The sequence below is a fragment of the Megalopta genalis genome, chromosome 10 (assembly GCF_051020955.1).
Source record: "Megalopta genalis isolate 19385.01 chromosome 10, iyMegGena1_principal, whole genome shotgun sequence".
In the NCBI taxonomy this organism is placed as follows: domain Eukaryota; kingdom Metazoa; phylum Arthropoda; class Insecta; order Hymenoptera; family Halictidae; genus Megalopta; species Megalopta genalis.
In genome coordinates, this window is record NC_135022.1 from 18,174,237 (window position 1) to 18,184,942 (window position 10,706).

The 10,706-nt window shown below is 40.9% G+C and overlaps 1 protein-coding gene across 1 annotated transcript; it reads right to left on the minus strand.

The window, feature by feature from the left end:
• Positions 1-9,278: 9,278 nt before the first annotated feature.
• On the minus strand, positions 9,279-10,470 carry LOC117220081 (uncharacterized). The gene is made up of 2 exons (XM_033469759.2): positions 10,264-10,470; positions 9,279-9,999 (listed from the first exon to the last, which is right to left on the minus strand). The coding sequence occupies exons 1-2, from the start codon at positions 10,453-10,455 to the stop codon at positions 9,535-9,537; spliced, it is 657 nt and encodes a 218-aa protein (XP_033325650.2). The 5' UTR covers positions 10,456-10,470; the 3' UTR covers positions 9,279-9,534.
• Between the last annotated feature and the right edge of the window lie 236 nt (positions 10,471-10,706).

A 10,706-nucleotide genomic window follows, 5' to 3' on the forward strand; every position in this document is an offset into this window, starting at 1 on the left:
ACGACGCGTCAATTAAGCGTCGTTTTATCAGCAGTCCCGGTTTCCCGTCGTGCCGGCCATCCGGACCGGTAATTAATCGCGCGCGGACTCGAACAACGTTTCCTATAATTTTATCATTACATTCGACTTGACGTGGGCACGAGTTCGGATTCGGACACGGTCGCGCGAGACAGATTCGACGGTAATAATTAAAATCTTTCGGTTCAGTGGGCCGCGCGCGCGTTTCATTCCCGCGAGGACGACGCGACGCGCGACGGGGCAAAAAGTCGGCCGACACTTCGGGAAACCCGTTGAAATTCTGTAATGCTCGTCACCCTGGCTTTTTCACGACCCGATTTCCTGCCGGACGCCGCACCGGCTGAAATCGAATCGGTCCACAGTTCCCATCGATTAGGTGTCGCCGACTCTTTCCCGGAGCTCTTTGTGGGATCGTTTCGCCGCTTTGCGAGATTAGAAATGAAAGTTTTACCGAGCACCGTAATTATTACCGCTTATAAAATACTGCGGATTTTATGCATTCAGAGCGAAAATAAAATACAGCGTAGCAAGGGCGTCGGAAGAATTTCAGAAAATTATTACATTGCTTACGATTTATTAAAACTATTGAAGGAAGATGTACATTCTCGTGGAGCTTTTTATTTTACGATTGAGTTTTCATTTAAAAAAAAGAACCGGTCTACTAAGAGATGTTAGAGAGACGAGTTTTTAAGGAAGTTCCAAGTATTGTACGTTATTGCATGGATCACTGATTATTGTTCGAATGGATTCTTTTAATAAATTCATTCGTGCTGATAAATCTGCAATCATTGCATATTTACATATTGTCTCAAATGTTTAAGAACATTGCCTTTATTTCATTTCATTTCATTTCATTTTCACTTTTAAATAGTCTTTGACTGTATCTTGTTCTTGTGTACGTAATAATGGCAATAATAATACTTTACGTTTTATTTTTAATAAACGATGATTTTGTATGGTAATGTTTTGATTTATTCTTTTATGTTTCAATGAACTACGATGTCTCTTCAATCTCTAAAATTTTAAGACTGAATACACCTCATGTGTGTAATAACGGTGTTTGACAATAAAACCGACTGATAATTGGACTTATCCCTATCTTCGAAATAACACAATAGTATTCTTTACTTTTTTTGTCTACCGTCAAATAACTGCAAAAGCGACCAGAAAAAAAGTACACGTTTAATTGGCCGTCCGATAAGTGCACGTCTCTTTACGAAGCCCCGCTTCTCTCGCTTATCGAGCAACCTCTTTTGTCAAACGTTACGACATTTGTAGACAAAATAGCATCGGAAGAACAAGCGGAAGCTAATGTTCCTCGAGCATATCGTCCGCCGAATCAGCCCGTGGACTTTCTACAACACGAAATGCATGGCTAGATGTCAAAAGCATTGAAATGCAGCACGCGGTTGACGAATGCACGGACGCATCGCTTTGGAACGACCCGTCCAGCATCGAGAAGTCAATTTCGAGGATTCGGCGGCGGTTCGATCGGCACGTCGATCGAAATAAAAAAGGATCGGGATAGTTCGGCCGCAGCTTCCGACTTCTAGCGCGGCGTCGGGCGCACGAAGACAACGGGTACGATCAGATACAGGGACGAAAACTTCCGGAGAAAAATTACAAGCCACCGGTGGCCCGCCGGTGGCCCGCCGGTGGCCGGGCGTGAAAAAGATGAATCGCGCGAGCGGCCGAGCGGTGTGTTTTACATGCGATGCGCCGATAGACCTCATCCACGGAGGAAATAACTCCGGTATATGGGCGTCGATAAAAGTTCCGTGGCGGGCATGCTAATGCATTACAAATATGCTCACAATACGAGCCGGGAGCGTTCAGCGCGGCGCGCATAACGAAACCATAAAGACGGATCACCGTGCCGCGATAAAAAAAGGAACGCGTTTGAAATTAAGATCTTGACGGCACTGCGGAATGCCCGACGAATCCCAACTTCCGGTGTTCCGTCACGTTCGCAGTTATTCCCTCCTTTTTTCATTTTTTTTTTTTTTTTTTTTTTTTTTTAATGAAAGACAATGTACGGTACTCTATCTTCGTGGCTACTCGAAACTGGTGGCGTTACCATGAAGCGCGGCATTTCATGAATCAGCAATTGCGATTCTGACGAGAATTAAGTCTGGAATTGGACCGTGAGTCTTCTTCGTACAGTAAGAATTCCTAGTTGAAATTACATCATAGGTAAGGTCGATTGCGTCTACGCTATGGTTCTTTATGCAAAGTCAACAAATTTTTAAGCGAGAAACAGAAGCTACATACAAATTAGCAGTTCGTTAATGTTGTTTGATAATGTATTAAACATTAATTAAATAACTTTCATTAATATTCGCGAACGCAATACTATTTCTTTATCTCTTTTACATGTGCAAATATCATTGAAATCCAAAGTACTTTTTTTACCAAGGCAGTGGTCCCAAACATTAGGCCAGAATAGTATAGAAGCATTTTTTATATAATGGCCACAAAATCTTACTTCCGTCTCCAAATTCAAATCTCACAGGCAATCTATGGAATGAATTGGACCAAAGAATTCGAGAAACAAACGATAAGTTCAAAAAGTGGATTGCAAACAAAGCTAAAAGAAGAGTGGAATTCTGTTTCTTCAGAATATTAAAAGAAAATTATTTATAATCCGATCAAACCGTTAAAATGATATTATTAAACAAAACGGATTTATGAAGGACAATAACTTATGTTAAAAGTATTCATTTTTCTCAAAATGTCCGAATATAAGTGAGACTTGAAAATGTGACAACTTTTGATTTAAAATGTATTGTGTTAACAAATACTATTGTTACAGAAAATTTATTTCCGCAATTTATGCAAAGCAAAAGATGAAGAAATAGTATTGTGTCCATATATTAATAGGAATAACTATAGATACAACCTAAAATAGTTGATTAAATAATGGATCTTACGGAATGATTTCACAGAAGAAAATTACGGCGACATTTCTTTTTGGTATTATTCCTAAAGAATTCGTATATTTTTTAATATTACCCTTGGCAAACGATTTTGCAAGGTACAAAATAAAATGAGGACATTGTAATATATTCCGAACATTCATAGAAGCTGCATAAAATCCGCATAATATTTCCAGGAAAAAATATTCCCAGCCATTCCGCGGCCTGTGCCAGATGGAATGACAAATTCTGTAAAAATATACTTCTGCAATAATTTCTGCTCCACGAAAAATTGTAATTTCCTCTTCACGAACCCGTCACATCTTTAAATCATCAACGAACAAATTCATTTCCGAAAATACTTCACTTCGCACATTATTTCAGTAAAAGTGCACAGCCACTTCTCATCTGACCGTTGCGACGGAATTACATTTCGACCTTTCGAGCTTTTAGCCAGGGCTTGAATGAAACTGTTAAAATTTTCAACTGGTTCTGACGTAATGGCTACTTCTTGATTGAAAGTTAGCTTAAAACGGAAACAGAAATAATACGAAAGTTAAAAGTTCACGAAGTGAACGGACATTTTTAACAGTTTAGTGCTAATTACAGTTAAATTCGTGCCCTGCTTTCAGCGGCCGCTGCATGAATAAATAAAATGTTTGCGCGACGAATGACCGGAAGCTTACGTTCGCGATCGGCGTGCATCAAGTTCGATCCTGCCGCCTAATCTTCGCAGAGATCGTTGTGCAGCTGCGACCGTGCGATGAAAAATCCACGGCCTTCCTTTTCTTTTTGCGTCCTCGTTATCGGAACTCCTGGAAGCCGTGGAACCGTTCCTCGTCGCGGATGGAAAAAAAATATTGTTGTAATCGGGTTCCTCGGAAAAAGGTACGCGAGACGCGACGATTTTCCGGTCGGCCAGCAGTCCCCTTGTATTGACTTTCTCTCATCGAGATGCACCGGCATAAAACGGAGGAGAAGCATTCGATTCCGCTCCGACTTTGCGCTCGGGGCTCGGCGTGGGCGGCGGGAGGGACAGCTATTATTACAGACTTTTGGGTCCAATAACTCTTCGGCTCTCACTTGTTGCTGTAGTCGTCGCGCGAAGGGCATCGTCGCGTTTCCCTTTTCGGGATTTTTCGCCGCTCGAACGGCGCGCCGTTGTGCGGGGGTGGAAATAAAAATATGGAGGAAGCCGACCGTGCTGCTCGAAACCGAACGGAATCCGTGTTTTCTTCAACCCCTAAACCGGCCAGGTGTTTGCGATGCACCTTCATTTATTTTGTTCCATCTGAACTGTATTTTTGGGGTCTCTTTAACCATTCGCCATACTTCGACGAGTCTGACTCGTGATGGTGATTTCTGGGAACAGTCTGTTTATAGTATGAGTTTCATACCGTTTTCTAAAAGTCGGTATAATATTCTATTGTTTTGTCAGCAATATTTATGCACTCAAGTAAACGTAGATACATAGTAAAGGTCAAATCTTCCTTTTCTTCTAAGCAATTGTTACAATCGAAAAACATCTGATCATTCGAACTGTGAAGATACATTTATGAGGAATTTATCCAATAAATTTGTTACTTGAGGCTAATATTACAATAAAAATCACTGAACGTCCGAATAAATATATTATTGTTACTCGTATGAAGTGTAAAATGTGAAAGTATTTTATATTATCATTATATTAATATTAATTAAATAGTAACTGAAGTATAAAGCATAAATATTAAAAGTATAAATATATAAATATTAGTTAAATTATAAAACAGTTTCAGTTAGTGTTCCACAAACTTAATATATTCTTTATGAACTTAGCTAGACTGCAGATCTTTTCGCAAGTTGTTATTTTATGACATCTTGTGGCCAGCACAGAATAATAACACAAACAATTTTTGTTAATGTGCACGGTTAATAATAAAAGTAATAATAATAAATAAATAATAATAAAAGCATAGAAGTCTGCAGTCTGCTTACGACCATTGCAATTAATTCTCTAAATAAATGCATATTTATGCAATTCTACACTCATTTAACGTTTGTATTCCTTGTAAGGGTTATTTTCGCATTTATATAAACATCACCAACGAAGATACAGCATCACGAACATTTGGCAGAGAAAATAGGCAGAGATAGAACGAAAATGTTTCCGTCACGTCACAGATTAGGGTGACGGGGCATCAAACTGTCACTATTTCCTTCGCAGCAATAAGAAGGGGATCTCTTACGTTCGGATCAAAACGAAGCTTAATTTGTTGAGCGATAGGTAATTTCGTTGTCCCATAACCGGGAAAGGAAAGTTTGCGGGGATCGTTCGAGGGCTTAAATGAATTTCTACGTAGCCGCCTCTGATCTCATAATCTCATTTTTTTTTCGCTTGCTCGCTTGCTCGCTCGCTCGCTCGCTCGACGCGCCGATTCCATGGATAAATAACTTGGAAAGTTCGCTCGGTTGTTCGTCCGAGTCGCTTTGTGACGCAGGACCGCCGACATTCCACTCGTTGTTCAACTATAATCCCGTCGGGGATGAAATCTATTGCTGGAAACGAGGGAGACGGTCGGGCATTTAAGTAACTTTCTTGTTTAACGCGGCGATCGTCGAGCTTTCTTCCGCAGCAGCGAGCCGAAATCCGACGCTCTGTGACAGTGAACGCGAAAGTTAGAATGGACAGTGCAATATTCAGAAGTCGTTCCGCAAAGAAATTTCATTTGGACAACTGTATCATTACCAATGAAGAGAAATATCCACTGGCTGTGATTAATCAGCTAGATATTTTTACGACGAGTATACTCGTCACGAAGAAATGACAACATTTCGTCAACTGGTTAAGTTAAATAAATGAATAAATGTCAGCAATAAAATTAGAAAATAAAACAGACATTTTACTGCAAGTTATAACAGCTACAAATAAATTTTTCAAAGTGATTATCAACAGCTAACTGACATTTTGTCAACTGGTTAAGTTAAATAAATGAATAAATGTCAGCAATAAAATTAGAAAATAAAACAGACATTTTACTGCAAGTTATAACAGCTACAAATAAATTTTTCAAAGTGATTATCAACAGCTAACTGACATTTTGTCAACTGGCTAAGTTAAATAAATAAATAAATGTCAGCAATACAATTAGAAAATAAAACAAACATTTTACTGCAAGTTCGTTCTATACTATACAACAGCTATAAATAAATTTTTCAAAGTGATTATCAACAGCTAACTGATTAAAGCTGACAGCATAATATTCAGAGAATGTATTTCTTCGGCTTGTGGTACTGCATTGATTGAATTATCGCATCTAGAACAGAAGCGTCGCTGGATAGATGGAGCGTCAATTATCATTTTCCCGCGGTACAGTTGCTTGCTCGACAATTACGATTGCTTCATCGGATAATCAGTACCTGGAAATTTCGGGCAGAGGATATACATATATGCTCGATCCATTTATACCGGCGGCCGCGACGAGACTTGATCTAATCGGATCGAATCGACTGGTCAAATTGAAGAAACGCCGCCGACAGCCGAATATATAGCGAATTGAAATGAAGGTGGCTTTCGTAATGAGCTTATCGGTCGATGTATCGGTCAGATTTCACTCGTTTCCTGGTTCCGTGACGTAACGGAGGCATCTCGTTATCGCGAGAAAACGGCTTCGCCGCGGTGTTAAAATTAATTACGTTGCGTCACGTCGCTCGGCGTAGAACCACGATCAGCGATCGAGTATCGGGGGAGGGTTTATCAGGAACGACAGTCGCCGATACGTTATTCGGATAAAAAGCAGGGGAACGAAGTCGTTGGCAGAAGGGAAGATTGTTTAACGCCGGCCGGAATAATCTCATTTAAAGGCAATTATTTCGATTAACAAACTGGTCTGGGACGACGCGACTCGCGACCGGTTTTCCATTGGCGGAGCGGATATTTTATATTTTCCAGTCGAACGGCTCGAAACGATTACCGGGGCCGGCCGGCCGCTGATCGTTTCCGTTTTCGTTGAAATATTTAACGAAGCCCGGCTGATCAGCGGGACGGGAAGAATTAATTTTTCAAAGAGGCGGATGCGAACGCCACTTGATTCCCCCACGTAAATGCCATCAAAATTCCACGGGTGCCGGCGCTCGATATCCAGTCCTCGATATCGCGATCCCAACCATCCATACAAATCGGATTTTACCAAATTGGAGTACAATTTTCACGAGCGTGTGAACTCGTCGCCGCCTCGCGCCGGCTTGCACGCGCAGCAGAAAAAGAATGAAAGAGACAAACGGAACGGAGCGGGACGAGAAAGAGGCGACCGAAAGGCGGTTGTACCGGAGAAGAAGACGTCTCTAAGTCGGTTGCGGATGATGAAGCGAATCAAGTAACAGTGGTGGCTTACGTGCGATGCAGCCCTGAGAGACGTTGCCCCCGGGGAGCATTTCCTAGAAACGCGTTAGCAACGAAACGTCTGTGCTTAGAATTTTCAAGCGGCTACGACTGAATTACATCCCCCCGTCACGGAATCAATGGCACCTGAAAATACGTAAGCGGTGACAAGCGGGAAGGATGTTATTCCGCGCGCGCGACACCAAGCTGCACGGCTGTACCTTCTCGCGGGAATTTTAATTTATTCCTGACGACGCGGCGCCGGCGTCACGGCGACGAAAGCTGGCTGGCTAGCTGGCTGATTGTTAGAAACCTTCTGCCTTGCACCGAATCCTAGATCTCGATAAGAATTTCTGGATCTACGGGCGATCGGAGTTTCAAGCGGTCTTCACCCGTCTGCCGAAGCAAAATTGGCCAGTAATCGTTTATTTTGTGATTACGTTATGTAGTCACATTCGTTAAACGATTAGTCGTTACTAGAACGAATTAGTAATCATGATTATAACTTGGTAATCTGTAATTATTAATCAGTAATCTGTAATCGCGGACAAACAAGTCATTTATCTTCTCTCATCACTTGCTATTGGGTCACGAAATATTATCATTAACTATCGTGATACCGAAATCTTCAGTTAATCGTAACCGAAAAAGGTAATCATTACGTGATTGTTGCGTTAAGCCGCGTTTTCTTCGTCATTTAACGCATAATATTATCGTTTGCGGCGTATAAAACGCCGAAAAAACGCCCGTGTAGTCACAGTCACATATTTTGACTGTCATGTCACCTATTACACAATTAATTACTTAGATTTGAAAATTAATTTGTACGCTAATCTGTTATATATTCCTAATTTTCTTAGGACCCATAAAACGTAAGAATGTTGAACATGTAATCGACGTCACATGCATCTTATCTTTTCAGTTTTAGTCTGATTAAGTAAAATGTTATATTTTTCTTTTCTATAATTTTTAAAGTCGTTAGAGGTGCAGTCAACTGACTGCCCAACATGGTATTGAAATTCATTTTTATTGTTGACATATTAGAACAAACTGAATCTCACTGGGATTTTTAGACTCGAAAAGAGTTAAAGCGTAAATTTTAATTATCTGGTTTCGGTTTCATTAATTAAATGACTTTGACATTGTGGGAATTTCCAGGATTGATATCCGGCACTTAACGTGTTAACAGACTTACCCGAGAAGACGCTGAAAGTCGTTTTCAACTGGTGCGAATGTAGGTAGCTCGAATAAAAAATGTAATTCGCTCCGTGTTGAATCAGGAAGTTTATAACGAAAGATTACTACGGAACTTTCGAGAAATTTCAAAGAGTTCTTTATAGCGTTGTAACTTTGTCGAGTTGTAATGGATCTAAAATTTTCGAAAGGCATTCGAAAGTTGTGATTCTACAATTTCAAACGATTTTTCGACGATGGCGATGCGACTATTCCTTATAAAGTTATAACCATTTCAACTGGTCTTCATTTATGAAAGATGCGTTGGACAGACGCATCGGGATAATTGCGGCTCTGTGTTCTTAACTGTTCGACAGTTGAATATGTATGTGTATCAAATGATCAAATGCGACGGATGTTTCTATTTCCATTGGTTGATGTACATACAGCGACAATGATGGTAAACCACAAGAACGACGATTAGACAACGGACCTTTATGCATTTCTGGGATATTCTGGGATATTTAAATTCTTCAAATACACAATAAAACATACACAATATTTTTATTTTATTTTCACAATGAGTGATCTATCGGTTTAGTGGACGAAGGAAACTTTTAAAATAGAAATTTGCGCAAAGATTCATAGTCCGGTGATAATAATAGAGAAAGACAGCTTGCTCTAGAAAATGTCGTCGCCCGTAATATGCACAGATATGCAATCGTCCAGGACGTTTGGCCATGTTTGAAGTCCGCAGTCGATTATTTGATTGTCATCAAGGAAGAAGGATCGGCGTAAAGACACACTGAACAATTTATCCAATAATTTATTGAACACCACCCGGTGCTATCGAACATAAAAATCATATACGATGACTCATGAACGATCGAATACTAGCATCTCGCATGCTTGGACTACTAGCAATCGCATGATGTCTACTTTCCACGAATCTTTTCAGCGTTGTATTAAGTCCTAAAATCATGCTTTCTGCAGAAATGGTTGTTTCCTTGGTACGTGCTGGAGTAGTGGCAAGCTACTCTCTGGAGTAGTGGTTGATGTCGTGATACTCTACAGAGTAGCTGAAGTAGTATACTCTGGAGGTGGGGTTGGTGTTGATAATGTCCACATTGCTGGCTCCGTATTCGTAGTCTCTGGAGTTGTGGATTCTGGCGTAGTGGTTGCTGGCTCCGAAGGCGTAGTCTCTGGAGTTGTGGAATTTGGCGAAGTGGTTGGTGGCTCCGAAGGCGTAGTCTCTGGAGTTGTGGATTTTGGTGTAGTGGTCTTTGGTGTGGTAGTCGGCCGAGCAGTCGTTGTCTTTTTATGTACAGCAAGGATAATGCACCTGACCGAGAATCCCCAGCTTGGTCTCCCAATTATCGATACCACTACATTGTTTGCTCCGACACCACCTTCTATGGGTCTGATGCCGACTATCCATGGGTTCCAAGACTCCACACTGACAAACGAGATCTCAGATCCGGCAGGAGCCGACGCGCTGCAGATCGCAGCCTCCGGTCTTCCCCAAATTCGCGGCTGAAAACGCAGGAATCGTCGTTTTGAATGACTCTCGCGCAGTCTCAAATGCTAACCGAGTTCTTTATCACTTGACAGATTAAAAGAATTGTTCCAAATAGAATTGATTCGAATAAAATGATTTCGAATTAAATTAAATTAAAATTGTTCCAAATAGAATTATTTCGAATAAAATGATTTCAAATGAAATTGATCGGTTTCAAATAAAATTAATGTGCAGAAATGTTCAACGATGTTCCGGCGTGAAAAAAGAAAGCAACATACCCTCATAATGATCTCGTCTTTAACGACTATCTCGCCCGGTTGACGTCTCCCGATGATCAGGTTGTTTCCAAAGGCGATCGCCACGAGGGCGAAGCACGTGGCCAAGAATATTACGTTGCGCATTTTCGCTTGCAATGAGAAAAGCTTTGTAGCCGCGACTCTGGGGATCTGTTGTTCGATGGATCGCAGCATATCCTTTATAGCTTGCTCTTATCAATCGCCACTGACAATTCTCCAAAGATTGTCGTTCCCTCCGCGACGTCAACGACTTATGTAACGATATTTGCTTTATTATTCTGCACATAGTCGCGAAGGTGATCGATTGGCATCGATTGATCCTGGGCATCCATTGATCCCTTAGGATTCCTTAGGAAGCTTACATCGATTGATTCTAATAAGATGCGGCCATAGAAATTCCTAGATCTTCATTCGGAGCTTCAACT